The sequence below is a fragment of the Cibotium barometz genome, chromosome 26 (genome assembly GCF_041138505.1).
Source record: "Cibotium barometz isolate CiBa-2024 chromosome 26, ASM4113850v1, whole genome shotgun sequence".
Classification (NCBI taxonomy): Eukaryota; Viridiplantae; Streptophyta; class Polypodiopsida; order Cyatheales; family Cibotiaceae; genus Cibotium; species Cibotium barometz.
The window spans coordinates 9,964,110-9,990,114 of NC_141071.1; the positions used below are offsets into that span (position 1 = coordinate 9,964,110).

The 26,005-nt window shown below is 42.7% G+C and overlaps 1 protein-coding gene across 1 annotated transcript; it reads left to right on the forward strand.

The window, feature by feature from the left end:
• Nucleotides 1–18,520: 18,520 nt before the first annotated feature.
• LOC147623650 (pentatricopeptide repeat-containing protein At3g16610-like) lies at nucleotides 18,521–21,772 on the forward strand. Its single transcript, XM_086820066.1, has one exon. The coding sequence runs from the start codon at nucleotides 18,521–18,523 to the stop codon at nucleotides 21,770–21,772; it is 3,252 nt and encodes a 1,083-aa protein (XP_086676192.1).
• Nucleotides 21,773–26,005: the final 4,233 nt, after the last annotated feature.

Genomic DNA, 26,005 nt, shown 5'->3' on the forward strand with positions numbered 1-26,005 from the left:
CTTTCCTCTTTGTTGCGGTATAATTCATCTTAAATTTATTGATCTTTCAACTTACAAAGCAAAGAATAATGGGTAATCTAAGTTATGCACTCCTAGTTATGCCAAAATGCACCAATTGTAAAGTTTGATGCATCAATATGTACATGGAACACAAGATCCCAATTTGTTGGTCTCAAGGTAGGTGTACTGGGGCTAATACCCTCTTTAATTCACATTGTAAGCTTGTTGATACTCTTCCATACATTCGAAGACAATCAAAAGCTATATAATGGCCTGGTATTATCAGCATAGAACACAATGAACCTCTGAGAATAGCCAATGTGACCCATAAATTGTTGTACTCCCTTATAATTGGTAGGTGGTAGAAACTCTAATGTGAGTTTTACCTTGATATCATAAGTGGAAATCTTATTCTTGGACACTATATGTCCTAATTTCAATCCATGCTTTACCCAAAATTGGCATTTCAAAGGGATTAAAGATATACGATATAATCAACACCTTTCAAACAGTTTTCTTAGATAGGCTAAATGCTCCATCCATTTGCAACGAATGCACACAAAGATCATCAATGAACACTGCCAACCACTTTTGCAAGTAATCCTTGAAAGTCGTGCTTATTAAGTTATAGGTGTCCAAACGGCATGACCTTATATGCAAAGGTTCTCCATGTGGTCGTGTGAAAGCTATTTCATGTTGGTCCAGAGCAATGGATACCTGGTTATATCCTAATAATCCATCTAGGAAATTGTAAGCTTCTGCCCCAACCACTCTTTGCAAAACATGTTCCGTGTATGGTAATGGGTAGTGATCGCTCCGCGGGTTGTTGCATTCACTTTCTTCAAATCAACACACGTGAAGCTTTCTATTTTTCTTACATATAATCACAATCGGGGATACCCAATCAATATGCTCAATCTCATAAATGAAATCTGTAGTAATGAGTTTGGTGATTTCCTCCTTGCTAAGTATTTTGGATTCATTAGGTAAGGACAGTGCTTGACTGGCCTTGAACCTTCCATGATATGGATGAGATGCTGCACCACTTCCGGTGGCACACCCTTCATGTCCTTATAGTTCCAAGAAAAGTAGTACTTGAATTATTTTAAAAGAGCAATCAAATCCTCTTCCTTCTATGGTGCTAGGTTTGTGGCAATGCAGACTAGCTTGGGATCTTCACCAAGCTCTACAATATCTACCTCCTTAACCTCCATAGGTCCCTCATATGAGACCCTTGTTTGTTCACCCTTTGAGTGTTATGCCCATAGGAGAGAACCACCTGCTTCATTGACGTTGAAGGTTTTAAAATGTCTTGGAACCTTTCGCAAGTCAGGCTCCTCCTCCTACTCGTATCTTAACCACTTATGGTTAACATGCTTCTATGACAACTATGTTCGCAAACTTATGTAATGGGCGTCCTTACTATATTTTAAATCCCGACATTTGATGAGGGAAACACCCTAAAGGCACTCCTAAGTATTGAGCTTTGAAGGACAGACAAGAGGATCTTGGTTAGTTGACCAAACCATAGAGAAAAGCCTTGTAACTATGTTTTGGGCGCCTCGGGTCACTTACTCCTTGGGCGACCTAGTGAGAAAAGGCTTGGAACTATAAAAACCAATTTCTCTTGTTTGTAACTCATTCTCCCATTAGTGCAATGGAAGTGCAGTGTTCTCTCTCTCTCTCTCTCTCTCTCTCTCTCTCTCTCTCTTGCAACTCTAATCTAGCATGTGTGGTGTACTTGGGTTTGGGACTAATTAGTGCTAATCACTTGTTCTCTCTTGCTTCCTCTCTCCCTCTTGCTTGAGTGATTAGGTTACCAACACAATCGTGTTTTGTGGAGATCACACACGATCTTCATGAGAGAGTTTGCAGCATCCGTTGGATTAGAGCAACCACCTCAAGGTGACACAACAAGTGTGGGAGGATGGCAGTGTGACGAGCAGTTGTCCACACCCAACGCTGGAGCTCTTGAGCATAGTTGAGCTCGATGGATCGGCAACTTCTCACGATAGTTAGGGTAGGATTTCCTTAACATCTTTGGCATCGTTTGTGCTGCTGGGAAGGGCCAATCCACTACTTGTCAAAGCCTTTCATGATTCAAATCCAACGGAGTCCCCATAACCCGGTGCCAAGTAAGTAGCTATGGTATTCGGTTTTGGTGTTTGATTTATTTTTTTAATTTTTGTTGTTTTTATTTTGATTTTGTGCATAGCTTGTGGTTGAGAGGAGGATTAGCAAGAGGTTGAGCCAAAAACCTTGACATTTGAGTGATTAGAGAGCTCAAAGTAGAGGGTTTTTTTGCTTAAATATAGAGTGTTTTTTTGCTAATTTTTTGCTTTCAAACATGTTTTGTGTTAGATTAGTATACATAAGTAGCTTAGGAATGTAGGATAGAACCCTAATCCACCCTAAAACCTAAAAATTATAAATAATCTCTTAATTATCACTAATTTACTAGTTAGTGTTATTAGTGAACTTAAAGAGAGCTAAAAACTCAAAAAATTGAGCCTAATTGCTTGTATTTAGACTAATTAGAGTGGAATTAGTGTTCTAAACACTGTACTTGATCTAATTCCATGCCTAGTCCACTCCCATTAGGCCTTAATTAGCAAGAATTAGCACTAAATAGGTCTCATTTGCCTAATTTTCTCTCTTTTTTGAGTGGGTTAATTAGATACCTAATTAGTGACATTAATTAGGGGTGAGCACATCATTGGATTAGCCTAAACATTACTAATCCACCTATCAAATCCCCATCCATAAACTCCTCACCATTTAGGAGTAATTAGAGTGCAAAGAAGAGGATTAAAAGGTGATTAATAATGGGATTAAGAGAATTAATTTTTAGTTAAGTTAGAGTGTCTCTAAATTCGTCTCAAAAACCACTAATTTAGACACAACCTCTAACTTTAGCCTTTTTCCACCTACTTTGAATTAATGAGGGGATAGTTGTTGTCTCCCACTCACTTCCCTCCAAATTTGAAATTCAAATTCAAACTTGAAATTCAAATCTCAAAGTGCCATGGCTGTTCACTCCTAAGGCCACGGGCATACACTCGTAAAGCGTACGGACGTACCTTCTAAAAAAAAAGATGTGACATGGTCGTACTACCAACCCTGAATCCACGGGCTATACCTTCTGTAGCACGTACGCCCATACCTTCTACTGAGCTACGTTTGTTCCTTCTCATTTGCCATGCCTATACCTTCTTAGAAGTGTACGCAGTACCTTCTTAGAAGCATATGCTTGTACCTTTTTAGAAGCATACGCCTGTACCTTCTCAGAAGTGTACACTCGTACCTTCTCATGTCACGTCCGCGTCTTCTTAGAAGCGTACGTCCGTACCTTCTCATTTGCCATGTCTGCATCTTCTTAGAAGCGTATACCCGTATCTTCTTAGAAGTCATGTCCGTTCTATCAAGCCACGGTCATTCCTTCTCATGTGCCACACCCGTATCTTCTTAGAAGTGTACGCCCGTACCTTCTCAGAAGCGTACGCCCGTACCTTTTCATTTGCCACGTCCGTTTCTTCTTAAAAGCATATGCTCGTACCTTCTTATTTTCCATGTCGCATTTTCTTAGAAGCGTACACCCATACCGTCTCATTTGCCACGTCTGTGTCTTCTTAGAAGCAGACGCTTGTACCTTCTTATTTGCCACATCCGCGTCTTCTTAGAAGCCTACGCCCGTACCTTCTCATTTTCCACATCCATTCCCTCTGTGAAGCGTACGTCCGTACCTTCAAGAAGCGTACGCCCATACCTTCTTCATGAGCGTATGGTTGTACCACTGTAAAAAATAAATTAATTAATTAAAAAAATAAAATAATTTTTTTAAGAATGCCACGGCCGTACCACAAGTAGCTTTATTGTGAATAAGATCCATGGAATAAAAAAGGTTCATGGAGTCTGGAAAACAACCCTATTTGGAGGCTTGTATCTCTTAAACCGTGAGTTCGATGAACGCGTTCTAGTGCTCATCGGAAAGCCTAAATTGAGCTCTTTAAAATTGGTCTAGAATGTTCGAGGGCAAAATCCATCATTTTGGCCTCCGACCAGCAGTCTCAAATTTTGACCTGGAAATCAAGGTAAAAAACGGACCTAAAAGCACAAAATCGCCCGAAAAAGACTACATACCATATTTGGGCTACTTTTTGAGTGCCTAAATAACAAAATCACAAACAAATCAAAGAGACAAAGTTGTAGTGCTCCAAAAATACTACAACTCTCTCATACAGACTTTTTCCAAATTCCTTTTAGAACACAGTCAAAAATGCACTGCGAAAAAGGAAAAATCTTTTCTGAAAAAAATTTGATTATTTATGAGATAGTGATGAAAAATAGGTTTTGAGACTTCTATCTGGGATGCTATTGGCATGCACTTTTTCTAGAAAAGTTCATCCTAAGTGGGTGTTCGCATGCGTTGTTGAGACCACATCTTCTATTTGGGACACGAGTGGCACGTAGTTTTTTTGAAAAATAGCTCTAAGAGGTCGTTCACGTGCGTTTAGCGCCTAAGCAAATTAAGGCAAATGGACCCTCGTTTGACCTAGACAAGGGTGTGCCATGCCTCCTTTTATGGGCCTGCACGTGCACCGTTGAAGCTTTTCTAGGCTATCTCGCACACCATGGATACCTTTTAGTCACGGTTGCATGCCCCTAATGCCTCCATTCCATTCGGCGACACCTTGGCCCCAAGTACACTTTCAGATGTGGTCCCCATGCCACACATGTTTGGCTATGAGGGCAAAACGATTTATGAAGAGCCCTCATCTAGTGGGGCCCCTCCATAGATGTACCTCGACGTGGATAGATGCCCTTGAGAACACTCGCGTACCTTCTTCTCTATCCAGAGATTTATTCCCACCCCCGCCCTTACACTACCTCCCCTTACGCCACACCTTGACATTCCAAGATTAGCACAAGCTCTAGGAAGGGGAGTGTCACAACAATTGCACCCACAAACATCACATACAAAGCCTATGTGGGTAAAATTTTTGAAACTTATGCCGAAATTCCATGGAGTTGGAGACCCCATATTTCACATAGAGGTCTTTAAAACAAATCTGTCATGCCTTTGAAATTTTTGACGATGCAACCAAAGTCCATCTCCTTGGACTTAGCCTTAAAGCTAAGGCTGTGCAATGGTTCCAATCCTTGCACCCTTAGCTCAAAGGCGCTTTCAAAGCAACGTGAGAGGCCTTCATTCTTGGGTTTGCACCCTACGGGTCTAAATGGAACCCCATCATCCAACTATTCCAATTGGAACAAAAACCAGAGGAAACCTTACTCGACTACATCACACACATCAAGTACCTTGATTTGCATTGTGAAGAGAGGGAAAAATTAAGTGACAAGCACTTAATGGATCATTTCCTCTTGGGGTACAATCCAAGACTTCACGACCACATGTTGGTCAAGGACCCATGTTGGTCAAGGACCCCTCCACCTTCAATCAAGCCTGCAAATGGGTGATCTTTCTCGATGACAACATGCGAGAAAGTTATTCCATGCAATTGGCCACCACGCCAATGACAACGCAAAGCTCATTTGTAACATTAACTTCCTCTCCTCCTAGGCACCAAGCCTTCTTGGTGACACCACCCCCAACTAACTAAAAAGTACATAGAGCCAGCGTGACCTTCTCCAGTGCCCACCTTTCCAGTCCAACCGTTGCATCTCCAGGCAAACCCCATTGCTCTTCATGAAAATATTCAAACTAGGTCCGTTGCTAAACCCCACGAGCCCATGCACTCCGCCCTTCCTGAGGCCCCTAGAACACCTCATCTCCCTTTGCCTGTACCTCAAATGGACCCTAAACCCATTGTGCGCACTATAGGTGCGCCCACAGGGAAACCACCTCTTCTGTGTTTCCTCTGCCAAGGACCCCCATCGAGTGGCTGAATGCCCTCAAAAGAAACATGGGTCGATGCAACCACAATGTCATGGTTGTGGAATCGACCATTACTTCAAGGATTACCCTTTGTAATCAGTTTCTCACTCCACACTCCAAGGCATGTGATCACTCAATGTGTTGAGAATTCAACAGGGGAAGATTTCCACTGTCCCATTGAATGTCGTCACATGGTTGTAGGCCAAGCTCAAGAAGGCCACATCCCAAAAGAAACAACGCTCTAAGCACATTGGCCAAGGCGACGATCGAGTTAGCATCCACATTGGCTCAACAAAGACCACATCCTCCTCCTCCAAAAGCGATGATTGTGCCGAACTACCACTCCCCCATGCAAACCCACAAAAACTCACCAAAAGGGGAAAATGGCTGGCTGAATATCCTAATGCCATCCTCGAGAAGCAATGTCTTCAAAAGAGGCCCAAGCACTCGTAGAGCAATACCAAGCTCAACTAGAACCACCACTTGTTTTTGTGAGCTTTGACCCAGTACGTGAGTGTGTGCCGTCCCCCATAGAATCTGAACTTTTGCCCAAGGCAAGATAGGAGCCCCCTTTTACGCTCAAGGCCGAGGAAGATCTGTTCGCCAACATGACGTTGACAAACAAAGATCTTGCCCCCCCATGTGCCTCCTAACCCTCTAGTGCCTATGCCCACAAGCAGCCAAGCCCAAATCCAATGTTCACATCGAACACATCGATGCGAACAATAACACAGAGTCCGATAAAGCCTTGTGAGGTCCCCACACCAAATTTGCTGAGGTATTTTATTCTCCTACAACAACCAAATCTCAACCTCCACCCCCGTTAAATAAGGACCACATTGAACTTCCATATACCATTGATGGTCCACCTTATGGATCAAGGACCCGCACCTCAGGAAGCTCCTCCTCATCAACGTGACCTGGCCGGCCTTTTAGCCATCCTTTCCTCCCAAATCCAAATGCCTATTAACACCTTGTTAAAAGGTAGTCCAAATTTATGGAATGACCTAAGGGATTGGATGGAACACAAACTACAAGCTTCAATGTAGTAGTACGCGAACCCAGATTCCTTAAATGAATCTGAGTCCCATCATGCTGAACTACTCCATCACCACAACCCAAAGGTGCACCAAAAATTTGCGTAAATTTGTTGGGCCATTATTTTGAAAGTGATGACACCAGTGCAGCCTTGCCCATTTCCTATAATGGACATGTGACCACATGCATCCTAGATGGCGGTGCTAGCATTAGCATCCTCACAAAAACCTATTGGGAAAACTAGGGCCAACCATGCCTTGATCCCACCTCGATGAAGGTCAAGCTTGCGGACAGGAACACTGCAAAACCCCTAGGCATCATGCATAACCTCAAAGTCAAAGTCTGTGACATGACATTCCACCTCACATTTGCAGTCATGGACTTTTGTGAGGTCGTATATGATAGTATCTTGGGTAGACCCTTCATGCGACAAACACGACTGATCCATGACTGGGACATGCATTGTCTACCTCCGCAAAGAGTCCCAAACGCTCAAAGTAAATTTATATAATTGGCACTCACATCCCATGGCCAAATTTCCATTTGCCGAAGACTCTATGACCACCGCTAGGAGCAACGAGCTCTTTGTTTGCAATGCTTGTCCATCAAGCCCATGATGACGCATGGGTGCCATGCATGGTTGCTTTTGTCAATAGTGACGAAGTCAACCATGACTGGTTGAAAATACTTGCTTTAGTTGACACCCTCCCAGATCACAAACTCGGCACACAATTCGTGCTCCCAAATGGCCAGACCCTTCATGAACCCTACAAAGCCATTGTCTCACACTTAACACATTGAGTGTAAGTGTAGTTCCCCAACCTTAAACAACCACCCTCAGGGTCTGGATAGATTTTCCCTTTGGCATAAATCTGCAAAGAAAGCATGCCTTGTTGTCTCCCACAACTAGCCACAGTCTTTTGCCATGGGAAACCTGGGTCTCCCTAGGAAAACCATCTCTTAAAATTGCCCATGCCAAAATTAAATTGCCTAGTGGACAACATACACATAGCCTTAGGTCTTTTACACAAACTGTACATACTGTCTCTAACCCATTGGCTTGTAAGTTTTATGTGGTTCCCATAGGTGAGATAAATGAAGCAGTCGTCCTTGGCAGAAGCTGGGTCCAAAACGTTACAAGTACAATCAACTCAGCAGAAAACATGGCTACACTCAAGCTTCCACACGGCAAGGTAACAATGATGCTTTGGGATGGAAGTGCATCGAATCAGATCCTTTGCCCCCACCAATTTCTACCACTAAAGGTACTCTCTCACCCCCCATAGTAACTGGTAAGTCTTCTACTATCCCTGAACTTCCACCAGAACTAAACCCCCCAAGCATATGGATTGGACTCCCAACTTAGAATGGTCTACAAAGGTGGTAAGCCCACATATATCCTATGGTCCACACCAATCTCATATTCTTAGAGGTGTGGAAAACTCTTGGAAAACCCACACTTACACAAGAAAACACTTACATTCAAAATTTCGATGAAATACGTTTAATGAGTGTTGGGTATTTCATTTCTAAAATTTCTATAGGAAATAACCAGTTGGAGTGCAGATTTCATGTCATAGATGCAAGAGCACTCCAAGGCAAGATTATCATTGGAAACGAGTGGATTGATGCCACTCACTGCCAAATCAATTGGTAAGAAGAAGCGGCCACCATGGACATCAACGGCAAAAGGCCATAGTCCTCTTGTTTCCACAAGAGGAACTCATCCACACACCCTCACCCCCAACTGCCCTCCCCCCTCACGTCCCATCCTCATCGCCGGCAGTCTCCCTTCTGACCACACCCCGTGTCTTACCAAAGCTGGTCAAAATGCCATTGTCAACACCATCTAACATTGTTAATTAAGCTTCATCGTCGACAATCCCCTAAACTCTACATCCTCGATCACCCACAAAACCAACACCCCGAACTCTTACCTTTATCATGCCAATCAATGGTGGGTTCCCAAGAATCTTCTTACAGCTCAAGGGTTCTACGATGGTTACACAGAACTTTGGATCCTGAAATGGCCATCTCCAAAACCTGAGCACAAGAAGCCGTCTACGCTAACAAAAACCAACCCCAAGACAAAGCTTCAACGTTGGCTAGTCCTTGACTGACTATTACGAGCACAAGGCTGCTATGCAAGCACCACTCACCTCTGGTTACCCAAGAACTCTACCTGTGCTCATCCCCACCACAAAAACTCTCCTAGGAGCCTCGATGTAAGGCCTAACGGTCGAAGGTTCGGCGACCCCAAGCACAACGAAGCCAACAATGTTGGGTGCCTACCAATGTGCTCCAAGCTCAAGGCTTCCATGAAGGCAACACACACTTGTGGCTACCCAAGCGACCATCAAAAGCCTCTCCTTTGCGTCGATAACCTATACCTCACTCAAAGCCTCGTCGACCAAAAACCAAGAAGCCTCACAACCATAGAACTTCATCACTCGACAACGATGGGTTCCCAAACTTCTCTTAGAAGCTCAAGGCTTCCATGATGGCAACTCCATCATTTGGCTCCCATGGCATAACCCTCAGCCGTTCACCCAAAGCGCACCAACCAAGCCCATGCCTATCCAATCGATTATAATGGTTTGGAGACCAACGAGAAAGAAAGTCCCCTCTTCATTCATTAAATCTGGTGGACTTACCCACACACAACCCATGGGCACTCAACAGCTCAATTCGCCCAACCCTTTCAACCCATGGGGAGCCTCGTCCACGAAGCTCCACCCCGCCCCTCAACTTTGTCATCAAACCAAGGGGCAGTGCTACAAATGGTTGAGCTTATCCAACCACTCAAAGATAAACTCAAGGGTAAGCTCACAAATCTAGATGGGCCACTCAATAGTACAAAACCCTCTTTAGGGGTGCTGACTAGTTATCATATGTCCGAAAAAAATAAAAAAAAGGAAGAAAAAAAGAAAAAGAAAAGAGAGAGTCTCTTGGTGATTAGGACCACGGGCACACCTTTTTCCCTTGCCCATGCACAACACCTGCAATTCTCACAAGGCTTTGTCCTATGTGTGCACACTGCACAAAGCTTCACATCGACAGCCATCTATGTACATCTTTGGATGGGGGGACCATGGTGGGCGGCGCAAGCCTGGTCAATGGTACAACCCATCGCCTGGATCTTCTTAATCACCCCCGCTTCACCCGAATAATTGTGCTTTATGCCTATTTAAATCCGACCCTTAATTTCTTCTTCGGTTCCACATGTCTGGATCCTCGCCGTCAACTACCACTCCTATCAACATGGCATTGCAGTTCCTTGAGCTACCTTGATTGAAGAAGACAAAGCACCAAAGAAAAAGAGGCAACACTACACTCGATAACTCAACATCCATGGGAGCCAAGATACCCATTTCGGTGTCTTAACAATGCTGCTAGAACTTCATTAACATTGCCATCAACATACAACATCTCAAAGCACAAGAAATCTCCATGCGTGTTGCCTCCTTGTCCCTTCGGAATTCCCCCCTCGCTACTTGCTTACTAACACCATTGTTTTACTAACAACTCCTGAATAATACTACCACAAAGGCGACAAAGTAGAAAAACACCAAAAACAAAATAAAGAGTACTATTGGGTCCATAAAGCGAAGCAAACTCATAAGATCCCATTAGACTAGAAGGATACTTAATCGCCCATACTCCACTAACTTCTTTCCATCTTACTAACTTCTCCACCCTCTCTCATTTTCGGAGAGACATGAGAACCAACCAAGTGCGACACTTCCAAGAGTGCCTTGATAACCTCTCACCGATAACGAGTACGCGATCAACTTTAGGAAGAGGAGTATGTTAACCATTTATGGTTAACATGCTTCTATGACAACTATGCCCACACACTTATGTAATGGGCACCCTCACTATATTGTAATTCTTGTCATTTGATGAGGGAAACACCCTAAATTTGTTAAAATTACAGCAATGTGATGAGCTATGGTGGATCAAATACTAGAATCAACATCATTAACAAAGTGATTAGCAAATAATTAAGATGTGATTAGTGAGTAATTAACAAATAGCTTAATGTAGGCATGGATAATCAAAAACCAGCAAGTTCTCATTAGGCCAATGCCTCAATTTATAGAGTTTACATCCAAGCATCTAATCCCACTGATTTCTCCTTGATTCACTCCACCTCTTTTGCTTAATTCTCTCCACCTCTCCCAGAATATCTCCACACTTCCTAAATCTTCTCATGCTACCCTTTATTCTTTCCCAGTAGATTCTTCTCACCTTTTCACATGTTCTCTCACATTTACACATTCTCTTTTACAGCCTCTAACCAAGGGCTTGTTCCCGCACACACCCTATTCAGTTGTATATTTCAACACCTCCCCTTAAGTGAATACTCCTAGCACACCTGGACCCTATACCAAGTTTCCCTCTTACTTGATAGTCCGCGACCAGTGTCTAGCAAACCTCCCCTCAAGTTAACTTAGCACACATGGACTCTGTACCAAGTTTCTCTCTTACTTGATAGCCCACGACCAGTGCCTCGTCCCCCACTCCTTGACACTCTCTCTCTCTATGTGTCCAAGGCTTACTCTACAAGTGCCCACGACCTTGACTAAAGTGCTCACACATACATCTACCACGTGGCCTACATCATCGGTGGCTCAGAGGTGGTTTTACTTTGTTGGGGCAGGTTACATTGGGTTGTGGGGTCTCTCTCTCTCTCTCTCTCTCTCTCTCTCTCTCTCTCTCTCTCTCTCTCTCAGAAAAGATGATCCGACTCCACTTCCTTTGGAGCCTCCATGAAGTTTGCCGATGTCGTTCCTTCTCCACTGGGTTTGCTGTAGCAGTCTCTTGCCATGTGTCCTAGCTTTCCACAGTTGTGGCAAGTGAAGGTCCTTCCTCCTACTCTGCCTCTTCCTCCTCGTCCTCAAGAGAATCCTCCTCGGGTGAAGAATGCTTTTTCTTCTCCTGTTGTTGAGTCGAGCCATTTCTTCTCTTTGCCTCTGCTCTCTTGCTCTAGTAGAGCTCCTTCTATCTCGTGTAGCTTCTCAATTCAGGTACATTCTTTAGTGTTGCTACAATGTTTTCATATTCACCTTTGTCCACACTCTTCAGAAGCACAGCTAGTGCCTCATCATCTTCTACCTTTTTGCCAATAGCTGCCAGTTGTTGCTTAATGCTTTTATATCTGTTCAAGTGTGTGATTAAAGGTTCACTTTCCTTCATATCCAATTTGTAGAATTGCATTAACAGATTTATCTTTGAATTTTTAGCTTGTGTGCCAAATAATTTATTGAGTTCATCCCATGCATCTTTTGCCCATTGTATCCCTGTGGTGTGATGAATGATTTCATCATTTAAACTGAGTGCAATAAGTCTCAATGCTTTTTTATTCCTGCTCTTCCACACTCATTTTTCCCTCTCACCTCTGGGCATTCATCTCTTCCCTCAACTATCCCCCACAGATTTTTCCTCATGAGCAAATACATGGTTTTTGTCTGCCATGTGTAAAGCTGCTCCCCATTAAATTTGGCTATCTGTTGTGTTGTACTCATGATGATGTGAAGGGGGTCTTACCTCTTGATCCAATTTCAAGATTCAAAGGCAGTGTCTACCCTTTTACCACTCGATCTGGTGTTTAAGAGATGATTACAACAACAAATTTATCAACATAAAACCACCAGAAATTACATTAAATCAAGGGTAACCAATTTGTATGGAATGGTTGGAGTATCAAACCAACTCCGAATTGTAATTTGAAGTTATAGGAATCTATATCAGATACCTAATGGTTAATTTGAACCCTCAATTGCACCAAAATATAGTGATTAGTAATGATTAATCGTTGATTAGCAAATTAATCCTCTGTTTTGTGTGGGCTAGAAGCAATGGGCCTAATTTGATGTGTGCAAGGAGCTAGAGCTCCTCCACCAGCTCGGGGTGTAGAGGTTAGTTGAAAAAGAGGGAAAAATATTAATTTTTTACTAATCCTAATTAGCAAAGTGATTAGCAAGATAATGGACTCACAAATTGATGGATTCTAGGCTAGGCTCTGATACCATGTTAAAATTACAGCAATGTGATGAGCTATGGTGGATCAAATACTAGAATCAACATCATTAATAAAGTAATTAGCAAATAATTAAGATATGATTAGTGAGTAATTAACAAATAGCTTAATGTAGGCATGGATAATCAAAAACCAGCAAGTTCTCATTAGGCCAATGCCTCAATTTATAGAGTTTACATCCAAGCATATAATCCCACTGATTTCTCCTTGATTCACTCCACCTCTTTTGCTTGATTCTCTCCACCTTTCCCAGAATATCTCCACACTTCCTAAATCTTCTCATGCTACCCTTTATTCTCTCCTACTAGATTCTTCTCACCTTTTCACACGTTCTCTCACATTTACACATTCTCTTTTACAGCCTCTAACTAAGGGCTTGTTCCCGCACACACCCTATTCACTTGTATATTTCAACAAAATTTTCTCCCAAGTATTGAGCTTCGAAGGACAGACAAGAGGATCTTGGTCAGTTGGCCAAACCATAGAGAAAAGCCTTGTAACTATGTTTTGGGTGCCTCGAGTTACTTACTCCCAGGCGGCCTAGTGTGAAAAGGCTTGGAGCTATAAAATCCAATTTCTCTTGTTTGTAACTCATTCTCCCATTAGTGCAATAGAAGTCTCTCTCTCTCTCTCTCTCTCTCTCTCTCTCTCTCTCTCTCTCTCTCTTGCAACTCTAATCTAGCATGTGTGGTGTGCTTAGGGTTAGGGTTTGGGAGTGATTAGTGATAATCACTTGTTCTCTCTTACTTCCCTCTTGCTTCCTCTCTCCATCTTGCTTAAGTCTTTACGCTACCAACATAATCATCTTCTGGCGGAGATCCCACACAGTCTTCGTGAGAGAGGTTGCACCACCTATTGGATTAGAGCAACCTCCTCGGGGTGATAACGAGTACAGGAGGATGACGATGATGAGCCACTATCCACATGCGAACGATGGAGATCTTGAGCATAGCTCGAGCTTGGATCAGCAACTTCCCACGACAGTTATGGTAGGATTTCCTTAACATCCTCCTTTCGTGCCAATGCCCTTTTTTCTCTCGCTCAACTTTGGCCAATACTTTGTTTCATTTCCTTCTCTCCAATCTTGTGGGCTTGGGAGTTTCCTAGCTCACTTTTGGCCCTTGAGTTGTTTGTAGCATTATCTAGCTTAACTCTTCCCACAAATCCTTAGATAATTCCTCATAAATTTCAATGGCTTTAACGTATCTTAGCCATTGAGCAACATCAGCGAATCCTCTTCTCTAAGAATATCAGTATGGTTAGCACAATAATGCTTCTTCTTCATACATCTTTGGAATTTCAATGTTGCAGCAGCTAAATATGAAGCTTCTTCCCCACAAATAAGATTTTTGCAAAATCACAGATGTGATCAAAAATCATGAACGTGCTTGATAGAAATCATGGCAAAATTTCTGTTTCTTCTTAGCTACTCCTTATGTCAGGGAGACCCTAGAAATACCCCTAAGCACTTGTCCAAATGATACTCAACAATTAGATGTCATCTTGTAGGGCTCATAATCACGATCATGTTCCTCAATAGAATCACAGTGATGATCTTCACCAAATTAAGCTCAATGAATGTTTATATCAGTTCCAAGAGGTCCCTAATAACTGTGTCACATATCAACCTTATCAAATTCTCAAGTGGAGTCACTGTGATTGGTGATGTGGCAATCACGATTTGCTGATCACAGGCATGATTTTAAGGCATGATTTATGATGTGGCAATTGACAATTATGATTAACAATCATGGACTGTGATCCGTGATTGGATCAGATAAGATAAGATGAAATATGTATGAGATAAGACATAATCTCAAGATTAGTGGGACAACTGGAATTGTCAGAGAATCAAAAATTATGGGCGTGATTTTGTAGACTGCATAATCACAAAGACGTGATTCCACAGGTTTCGACCAAAAAATAATTGGTTTGGTAGTGTAAATCTTATTTTTTCCAATTCAGAGTTTCCAAATTATTTCTTCGCCACATGAATGTTTAAATGATATCAAGAAATAGGATCAATGGCTCTTAATTTTTTTAAATTTTTAAGATTTTCAAAAATACAGCAAATGGGTGTTCCCTGCATAATCACGACATGATTATGGAGTTCCCACCATGTAAGTATTGATACAAATGCTTTGTTTTGTTACTTTTCTACTCTTAAACAATGTAAACAACCATTTCAAATGCTAAAAAAATAAAAAATAGCCCTTCTTTTTCTCTTTTTTCTTTCTTCTCACAACCTTATTCACAACTTATCCTCTTCTCAACCAATTACACAACTTAAAAGAGCCATATTAAGGGAAAAGGGGCTTGTAAGAAGATGATAGGGAGTTTAAATGGAGTAAAAAGAGACTGGTGTCTCCTTGGTAACAGTGCAAAAAATGTTCTAATCTACACTATCCCCCCCTATTGCAATGGACAATTCTTACCTTAACAAATCATCTAGCATTCAAGCTCATATCTCTGAAGACCCCAAGTTGTGCTAGTGGTAGTAGCTAGCTCGTATCTCTGAAGACTCCAAGTTGTGCTAGTGGTAGCTAGCTCCACTCCTTTGCCTCCTCCTCAAGCTATCACCATGAGTTTTTCTCTCCTCATACAAGGATACTACTCCTCTCTACTCTCACACTCATAAACACAAGCATAAGAGGAACATGCACCAAGAATGAAGCTCTCTCTCTCTCTCACCATGGACACAAAGAGAGCAAGGAGATAAGACTAAACTCAATTGGCACAAAGCGGGATTGTCCCTTGCATTATGAGAATGTTGTTATTTATGCAACTGGCCCTTATTTACACTTGGGTGCCCGAAACTTAATGAAAGATGAACTAAATGATTACAAGATATAGAGATTTGTGGCATTGCCAAACCATTCTCATAATTACAACATTTATAGTGTTTTTTCACACTTGGGTGCCTAAAACTTAATCAAAGAAGTAAATGATTATACAAGATACATAGATTTGTGACATTGCCAGCCATTCTTATAATTACAACATTTAAAGTGCCGTTTTCTGACATGCTCTCTCTCTCTTATGTAACGGAGAGATGCTCGGTTAACCTCAAAATGGGGTTAACATTGATGTGTATAGATTTACAGATATAGATTGGGCTAGTGCATTTGACATGAGATCTACTAGTGGCTATATATTTAGCTTTGGGAGTGCAGCTATTTCATAGAGCTCAGAGAAGCAACCCACTGTTGATCTTTCTAGCATTGAGGTAGAGTATAGAGGTGCTACTAGGGTTGCGCATGCGGCAGGGTAGCTTTGTTTTGAGAAAGCTACTTGACTATATGGATAAGCCCATGGATAATGTGGTCACTATCTATTGTGACAATACGAGTAGTATACAGCTTGCCCCAGTAATCTAGTATTTCATGTTTAAACAATGCACATAGAAGTGCATTACCATTATATCAGGGAGAGAGCTCTAGCAGGTGATACTGACTTGGTTTATGTTGGTACAGATGAGTAGGTGGTGATATATTTACAAAGCCATTGGGAGTTGAGAAGTTTCAAAAGTTTAGGAAGGAACTTGGCATACTTGAGATGGAGTTGATCTTGTGGGGGAGTGTTGAGAATGCAAGCTCAACAGATCATGGTTGAGTGATAGGTAGCGGGATGATGCGGCACCATCATGAAGCATTGATACTACCTGCCAACTGTGTTTGGTAGATATGCACGCATGTAGAAGCAATAAATGGTCACCACATGAGTAGGTGTGAAGCCACATGTGAATGGGGGCTTATAGTGAAGTGTGCTTGGAGCAAAAATAGAGTCTAGAAGATAGAGAAAAACGTTTTTTATTTGAGAGTTCATGAGTAGGTGTGAAGCCACATGTGAACGGGGCTTATAGTGAAGTGTGCTTGGAGCAAAAATAGAGTCTAGAAGATAGAGAAAAACGTTTTTGATTTGAGAGTTCATTAGTAGAGATCATTACGTGAAATGAAGTGAAGAAAAGTTTTAGCCTATGCCCTATTATGTTCCCAACATATTTGCTAAGTGACTTGAGTTGATTAAGTGTATTAATTGAGCTAATTAAGTGAGATAAATCTCTAGTTATGAAGCTTCCATGGAAGCTACAAAGTATAAAGTTTGAACTCACCTATAGGTGGACATGTAGTAGGGCTGGTTGCCCGGCACACTACATGGTGGCTCTTCTCTGGACAGTATGTCCGGAAATCCTTGATGCTCACAACTCAACACATAAGACACTATGGAGCAGAACACAACACAAGAAGAGATAAGATTGTAAAAGCAACGAGAACACTTGCACTACTCAAAGAACACTGATACATGTCCTTCATTGTACCGTGCACACTCAGCAAAGATCATAGCGAAGAGGACGACACGGCTCCAACCAGATGGCAACAAGTAACCGTAGAACACAAGGTACAAGTGGTGGTGTGAAGGACGAGCATGAAGGATGTCCTTCAGGGATGAAGAGGATAAAGGATGTCCTCCAAAATAGGATAAGGATGGCAAGTCATTGTAGAACACAAGGTGGGGTACAAGTTGAAGGACGAGCATGAAGGATGCCCTCCAAGATAGGATAAGGATGTCCTCCAAGATGGGTCGAGGGCCATATATGCTTGAGGCCGAGTCGGTGGCATCTCCTATCTTTGGTGGATGCCTTGAGGTGGCAACATAGCCTTTGGAAGAATCTCCTATCTCTAGGAGATTCCATTGGAGTGTTAGTCGGTGCCGTTGGAGCCTTCAATGCTACGTGCAGCTCTTTGTATCGGTTGTGGTGTTGTGTCTCCGCTTTGGGGACGATCCCAAATGCTTGGCACCTCCGTTGACTCACTGTGATGGTGGTAGTGTGACACTGTCACACTGTTGCGGTGGAGAGTCTGTGTGGGCACCCTTGGTGGCCTACATGACATTGAGGGGGGTGTTAGAAAAGTGCTCAATGCTCTATCCTCGTGTTGTTACTGTGGGTGATGGATGTGCTGTATTCTGTAAGGCTCCTTTTATGAGGAGTAGCCATTGTTGTGGTGAGCACTGGGGCACTTTCTCAATTTAGACATTGATGGTGGCCAAGTGTGGCCATATGATCAGGAGACAGTTTATGTAGACTTGGCATTCTACCAAGCAGGATGCATGTGTGTGCGGGCTATATTAGTGAGTGACATCAAACCGAGGACACATTGTTCTCGGGTTTATGTGGCTTGTTTGAGGGTTCAAACAGTCTCAGATCGTCATTGGAGCGTTAAGTCCCCACGGAAAGTAATTATAGTATAATATAGTCCCAGTCGAATGATATAGTCAAACAATTGGTGATTTGGTCAAACAATGATATAAGCAGTTCTATACATCATGTGGCGGATGAACTGGTTACTGTTAATGTTTTTGTGGGGTGATTTGGTCGCTTCATGAAGCCACCATAGGCCTCTGGCGTAACTAAGGTTTGATATTCTTATGTGAATCAGAAAGGGGGCACATGCCCGCCATTGTGGAGGAGATGGTGTACCACAGTCCCGATGTGCAAGCCCGATGCCAGGTGCAGATGACAATTGGGTAATCCTGGTGGGGATATGCTCAGCATACATGAAGCATCTGCTGCTTTCAAAGGTGTCAATGAGCCACCGTCAGTGGAGGACTTCATCTGCCTCTTGCAAGAGTGCAGAAAAACAAAGAGCCTAGCATTCGCCAAGCTTGCACATGTGTTTATCCATGGCAATGGGCTGGAGGCCTATAGTGCACTTGGCAATCACCTGCTCCCAATGTTTGTGGAATGTGGAAGTTTGCCCCATGCACAGCAGGTTTTTCATAGGCTGGTTCATAGGGACGAGTATTCTTGGACTTCTCTGATACGAGGGTATATCGGATGCGGTGAGTTTCAACAAGGGCTTGGTCTGTTTCAAGAAATGCAAGAAGATAGTGTACGTCCAAGCAGGTACACAGTTGTCACATTACTTAAAGCTTGTTCTGGGCTAAAGTGTGTGGATAGAGGTCGAGAAATACACATTGAGATTGTCAAAGAGGAGTTGGAAACAAACTCCCACGTCGGCAACACATTGGTAGATATGTATGCCAAGTGTGGCTTCCTTGTAGAAGCACGGGAAGTGTTTGATGACCTGGGAGATCGAGATTTGGTATCATGGACGGCATTAATTGCAGGGTATGCTGAACATGGGCTTGGTGAGGAAGCACTGAACTGTTTGGAACAGATGCAACTGGAGGGTGTGTCCATGGATGCTGTCACCTTTGTTTGCAGCTTGAAAGCTTGTGGCAGCATAGGAGCCATACACAGGGGTCAAGAAATACATGCCAAGGTCATCAAGGAGGGATTGGACAACAATTGCTATGTCGGCAGCACTTTGATTGACATGTATGCCAAACATGGCTCACTTACCGAAGCACAGAAAGTGTTTGACAAGCTATCAGTTTGGGATGTAGTCTCTTGGACTGTGCTAATCACTGGGTATGCTGAACGTAGGTTTGTTGAGGAAGCACTTAGATGCGTGAACTGCATGCAAATAGAGGGTGTGTGTCTGGATGCTGTGGTGTTTGTGTGTTGCTTGAAAGCATCCAGCAGCATAGGAGCCATCGACACAGGTCGAGAAATACATTCCAAGATTGTCAAAGAGGGCTTCGAAGAGGACACTTCTATTGGCAACACTTTAGTGGACATGTATGGCAAATGTGGCTTTCTTGCAGAAGCACAGGAAGTGTTTGAGACACTGCTACTTCCAGATGTGATCTCATGGAATGCATTGATTGCAGGATATGCTGAATACGGTTTTTTGGAAGAAACCCGTAGATGTTTTGAACAAATGCAACAGGAGGGTGTCTCTCCGGATTCTATCACGTTTATTTGCAGTTTGAAAGCTTGTGGCACCATAGAAAGGGGTTGCGAAATACACAATAAGGTTGCTGAAGAGGGGTTCCAAGAGAGTCTCTCAGTTGGCAATACCCTAGTAGATATGTATGCTGATTTTGGCTTGCTTTTGGAAGCACGGGAAGTTTTTGATGAGCTGCTGGTCCAAGATGTATTCTCATGGACTGCCCTTATTGCAGGGTATGCTGAGCATGGGCTTGGAGAGGAAGCACTAAAATGCTTGGAGGAAATGCAGTTGGAGGGTATTTCTCCAAACAGTGCTACTTTTATTTGTAGCTTGAATGCTTGTGAGAATTTAGGGGCCATAAACAAGGGCCAAGAAATTTATGCTCAAATCATTAAACAAGGACTTGGAGGAGATCCTCTTATTGGCTGTGTTCTAGTGGATATGTATGTGCAAGGCGGTTCACTTTCAGAGGCACGACAAGTATTTGACGAGCTCCCTATTCGCGATGTCATCGCTTGGACTAAACTAATGGCAGGGTATGTTGAACATGGGCTTGACGAGGAAGTGCTGAATTGTTTGCAACAAATGCTTCTTGAAGGTGTGTTCCCAGATGCAGTCACGTATGTCTTCAGTTTGAAAGCTTGCGGCAGCAGAAGAACCCTAACCAAGGGCAGAGAAGTGCATGCTGAGACTGTCAAAGAAGGATTTGAAAAAGATCTATTTGTTGGCAATACATTGGTGGATATGTACGCTAAATGTGGCTCGCTTGCAGAAGCCCAAAAAGTGTTTGATGACCTGCCTGTTCGGAGTACGGTCTCATGGAGTGCACTCATGGCAGGGTATGCTGAACATGGGCTTGGTGAGGAAGTGCTGAATTGTCTAGCATTGATGCATCTGGAGGACGTGTGTATCGATTCTGTGACATTTGTTTGCATCTTGAAAGCTTGTGGCAGCATTGGAGTTTTAGATAGGGGCCGCCTAATACATGCTGAGGTTGCTAAAGAGGGCTATGAGTCTCTCTCTTGTGTTGGCAACACTTTGGTGGCTATGTATGCCAAATGTGCCTCACTTTCAGAGGCATGTGAAGTTTTTGATGAGCTGCCAGTTCGAGATGTTGTCTCGTGGAATGCACTGATATCAGGATATGCTGAAAACTCACTTGGTGAGGAAGCATTGATTTGTTTGGAAGAGATGCAATTGGATGGTGTCTTGCCAGATGTCATCTCATGGAGTGCGGTGATATCAGGTTATGCTGAGCAAGGAGTCGTCGTCAAAGCTTGTTTACTCCTTGCACAAATGCAAGAGCAGGGCTTGCTGCCTAACTGTGTGACGTTTGTGAGCCTCTTAAAAGCATGCGGTAACACGGTAGCCTTGCAAACCGGGAATAAAATTTGCGCTCAACTTTATAGAGTTGTTGGTTTTGAGGCTGAAGTGATTACAGCAACTGCTCTTCTCGACATGTATGGCAAATGTGGAAACATGTCCGAGGCTGAGCAGGTGTTTGATGACATGCCTACGAGGGACCTTGTAGGGTGGAATGCATTGATTGCAGGGTATACCCGCCAAGGTGAGGACAAACTGGTTTTTGATTCCCTTGAGAGAATGAGGGAGGAGGGCACCAAGCCAGATGAGATTACATTCCTTTGCATTTTGACTGCGTGCGCTCATGCAGGTCTTGTGGAGAAGGGATACAAGATTTTTAAGGCGATGAGCAGAGAGCATGGGATCACACCTACTATTAAACACCACAATTGCATGGTTGATGTTCTTGGTCGTGCAGGGCATCTTGATGAAGCGGTGGTAATGTTAGGGAAGATGCCTTTTCAACCTGATCTTGTGGCGTGGAGTACAGTGTTGGCTGCCTGTCAGAAGTTGGACTACATTGATCTTGCTCGAGATGCCGTTGATTGCGTGCTCAAGGTGGGAGAGAGCCATGCTGCGTCATTTGTCCTGGCAGCCAGCATTTATGCAGATGCTTACATGTGCGAAGAAGATTGATGGTCGATTTGATTCCATTTGCAGCTCTGACAGGTGAGACCATGGCGAAGACCCTTTGTGGCTCTCGGAGAGCCCCCAACTTTGCAGGCTACTTCCTGTCCATCCAACTGCTATATGATTCCTTTGGGGGTCTACCGAATGAGATATGATTTTGTTAAAAAGAATTGTATGTAATTTGAGATACCAACTCCTTGACGTTTGTTTTTGGACCATAGAGGGACCTTGAAGTTTGCATCCACCCAATGATGTGTCTGCCCTTGGTCCATAAAGGTCCATATATGTAAGAGGTCTAACCTTATCGAGCCACATTCTCGAGTGCCCGACCCCCCGCCAGACCCCACTCTGGTCTGACTCTAGACCAGGCCACGGCACTACAGCGGGTCAGGTTTCATGCCATCCTTCCGCTACATCTATCAGTGCTAGTGAAATGCCATCCTCCTCTTCCATCAGTACTTGCAATAGTAGTATGGTCAGTGATTCTTCTGTGGTCTGCATCCTTGCCAGTTGCCAATGTCTCTTGATCCACTAGTACTAACTCCAAGACTTCATCATGGACCACCTGTTGGTTGTCCTAATCCATATTTTGAGGTTTTGCTTGTCTTATTTCACCCAACTCGGTGAGGTGTGCCTTCCTTGATGTGGTGAATATGCCAAGATTTGAGGCTATGGTTCTTTTGAACTTGAGCCATCAAAAAAGGCTTGTAACATGATCATATTAACTTCCATAGCCTTTCCAGATGTTTCCTTATTGTATTCTTTTTGAGTTTGCCTCATTGTGATTGAGAGGTCAATGTGTGAATCATTCTTGGATTCTCCGACTTAGAATTGGGCTTCCATATCCATGATATCATTCAACCTATTGAACATTTTGTGATCAAGATTCCGGTAGCCTCTTAGCACAAAAACCAATTTCTCAACAGGGTATTGTTGGGTTGGATTGCCTCATCAATCCAATTTGTCAAGTTGGAGATTTGAACAAGATATTCTGCCACTGTCTTCTTCGCCTTCTAACCCAAGGTCAAGTAACACTGCTAATTTGGTTTCATCTAACCCAAGTTTGGGTTGAGCACATCGAATCCCTTTCCTGCTTCATATAACAATTTCTCCTCTTGCCCCTTAACATGTCATCATTCTTCCACGAAATTTGGCGTGGCACATGATTTTCGGTCCAACAGGATTGCCAAAACCGCTGGCAGAAAGAGCAAGCTATGCTTGTATATAGGAAGATCTTATCCCTTGTATTCATTCAAGGCTTGTTAATGAGTTGAGGGGCTAAGTAGTTTTACAAGTCAGTGATCTATGGCTTTTGATTATGATGAAGAAGCATACCTCAAGGCTTGTTGATGAGTTGAGGGGCTGAGTAGTTTTACAAGTCAGTGTCCTGTGGCTTTTGATCATGATGAAGAAGCATACCTCAAGGCACGCTCAATTACCAAACCTCCATGCTTTTTTTTTGTTTTGCTCGTTCCAAAGGTGGGTTTGAACTTTTGCGCTGTCTTGACAAGGTTTTGAGAGGACCATGCCAAAGAACTAGGAAAAGATGAAAGTGCCACGGGAAGAATAGCAGATACTTGTGCTAAGGTATTATCTTGATTTTGTCATGTCCAACATCTCTCTTCAAATTGCACCTGGTTTATATCATATGCCTAGTTCCAAGGTATCATGTAAACTTCAATTTAGCCTTTAAACACACTATACAGGTGATGCCTTTAATAGGTTTTCCACCACTATATAACAACATACTCTGGTACACTCATGCCCCAACCTTTCAAGAACTTCAATGTATTGACTATTAACAAAGCCATGAGTTGTGCCATTTGGTGGGTGAGAGCACACCTCTACCATGGGGAGGCCTTTCCCTAGAGAAAAATGGCTAGCCAACGACCCAGTGCCAGCTCCCCATTTCCCTCTAGGGAAAGGCCAACCCATGGCTTTTCCCAACCATCATGGCCTTAGGGAGTGGAACAATTTTTTTAAGTTCTCCTTGTTGACGGGGCAAATTTTTATTAGCTCTCTCTATTTTTTAACACTCCATGTGCTGATGTGTAAGGTTTTATTGGTCTTCTATTTTTTAACATTCTCACTGCTGCTTATGTGTCATCTCATCAACTCATTTGCTTTCATTTGAGCTAAATTCCCACTGCTGATGTGTCAATATCCTACGGTGCATTCTTTAAAGACAAAGCTTGTTGATTTGATGGCTGGGATTTATTTTCCAAAGACCCAAGACCGTGATGATTGGGAGGAGTGGATCACAACAAAGTGATGACTCATCCATGTGTTGTAATCTTCTTTTTTTTCATGGGAGTTGCAGGTGCAATTCATTTACCATGCTAGAATGCTATAGAGGGGATCCCAACATCTAATTCTTCTGCATGTCAAGACACTCATACACCCAATGCATTCAGAAGCCAATCAGTCAGTTTGAAGATGCTGGAAAATCAACAATGCTGATACCAGGCATTAGAGCTCCCTCAGTAGCATTAATGTACAGAGAAGCCAATGCTCAAAAGATCCCAGGAAACGCCATAGCCTCTGCTGCTGCTACTGCCGCTGCCGCTGCAGCCACATCAAGATCATGCTTGTTCTGCCTGACTCAAGTTCTTCTCTGACAAACTAACACAATTTCTCATTCTTCACCTCTTCGCCGGCCTCCTTGTTGGCATTATTGACAGGAACGTTTTCCTTGACCTGCAGAATCCCTTGGAGCTCGATCTGAATTCATTCTTCATAGCCGAAACCGTTTCCCTTTCTTACCCATGCTGATCACAGACCTGCCTGACACTGCTTCAATACCCGGAAGACAGCAACGCTCTCTCTCATCAGTTTATCAGGGTCTGCAAACCCTAGGGTTTTCCTGACCTGCAGGTCTATAAAACCTAGGGTTTTCCTCTCAGTGAGAAGCGGCACTGTGGCCCCTCACGCGCTGGTAACTGCCAGTCGCGCTCGTGTGCCAGTGTCACTTCGGAGTTAGAGCTGGAGCAAAAGGCTGGACGCTTGGCCTTGGCACATGTAGAGAATCTGTCACCGACAGGTTTGCCATCATGCACAGGATTGAATGAGACAGCCTCTAAAAGCATAAGCGATGGTTTCTCTTGTTCAGCAACGTCTATAGCAACGAAAAAATGCTGCTATATTGTAAAAATATCTCATTTTTTTTGTCGGATGACAAACATCTTATTGCTATCGCTTTTTTATGCTGATACTATCTTTTGGTCATGTGGCAAAGCTTTCAAGAAGCCATGGTCGCAGACCTCATCAAAAGGATAGACATTCTTAGTGAGAAGTGATCTCCTAAAAGGTTTAAGCAAACTCACAAGAAATGAATTATGAATCTACAAATGATGAGAAGGTTATTCGAATACGTAAGCAATATCATTACTCTTGTGAACTACCTTAAAAGGTCCATAAAATCTTGCAAGTTTGACAGTTGGGAATTTTTGAACACTTTTAAGTTTAGGTTTCTCAAAAGTGCATAACCTTTGTCAAAAGATATAGCTTTACGTTTTTGGTTTGCTTTTTTAACATATTGTTCTTGAGTTTTTGCAATAGAGTCACGTACTTCACTCAAAATGCGGCTAAAGTACTACAGTGAATTAATCAACAACTTCGATTTTATGGGAAAGTCTCGTAACCGGAGTAGGTAGAGCTTTTCCATACATAATCATGAAAGGTGCATGACCAACAGAAGCTGAATGAGGGTTATTATTATATGCAAAATAGAGAAGATGAATGTACTTATCCCATGAACTATGTTTCTGAACATAATGTAGGCTCTAAGTAGGTCTAATACAATGTTGCTAGTAACCTCACTCTGACCATTCATTTAAGATATGGAAAAGTCTAACTTAGTGCCTACATTGGAGAAATGAGCAATCCAAAAATTACTGTAGAACCTAGAGTTTTTGTTTGAAACAATGACTCGGTAAACCATGATACATAATAGATTTGCTTTATATACATGCTCGTGGGCTAATGTAAGGTAGCAGAAACACCTCTATGACTCATGGATGGTGATTGGCGCATTTTCTTCATGACAAACTATCTAAAAGGCTAAGTGACACACAATCTGAAAGGTTGAGTGGCACAATCTCTACGTTTTCCTTCCCTGCTTAATATTGCATCATGGGTTGGAAACTTTGGATAAATAAAGCCCATTTTGATATGCTAGTTAGAAATCAAAGGTTGGTTCAATAAATATCTAATGCTATGTTAGTCAATTTTGATTAGGAA

Coding starts and splice junctions, on each gene's coding strand:
- LOC147623650 (XM_086820066.1), top strand. CDS start 18,521: ATGCTCAGCATACATGAAGCATCTGCTGCTTTCAAAGGTGTCAATGAG.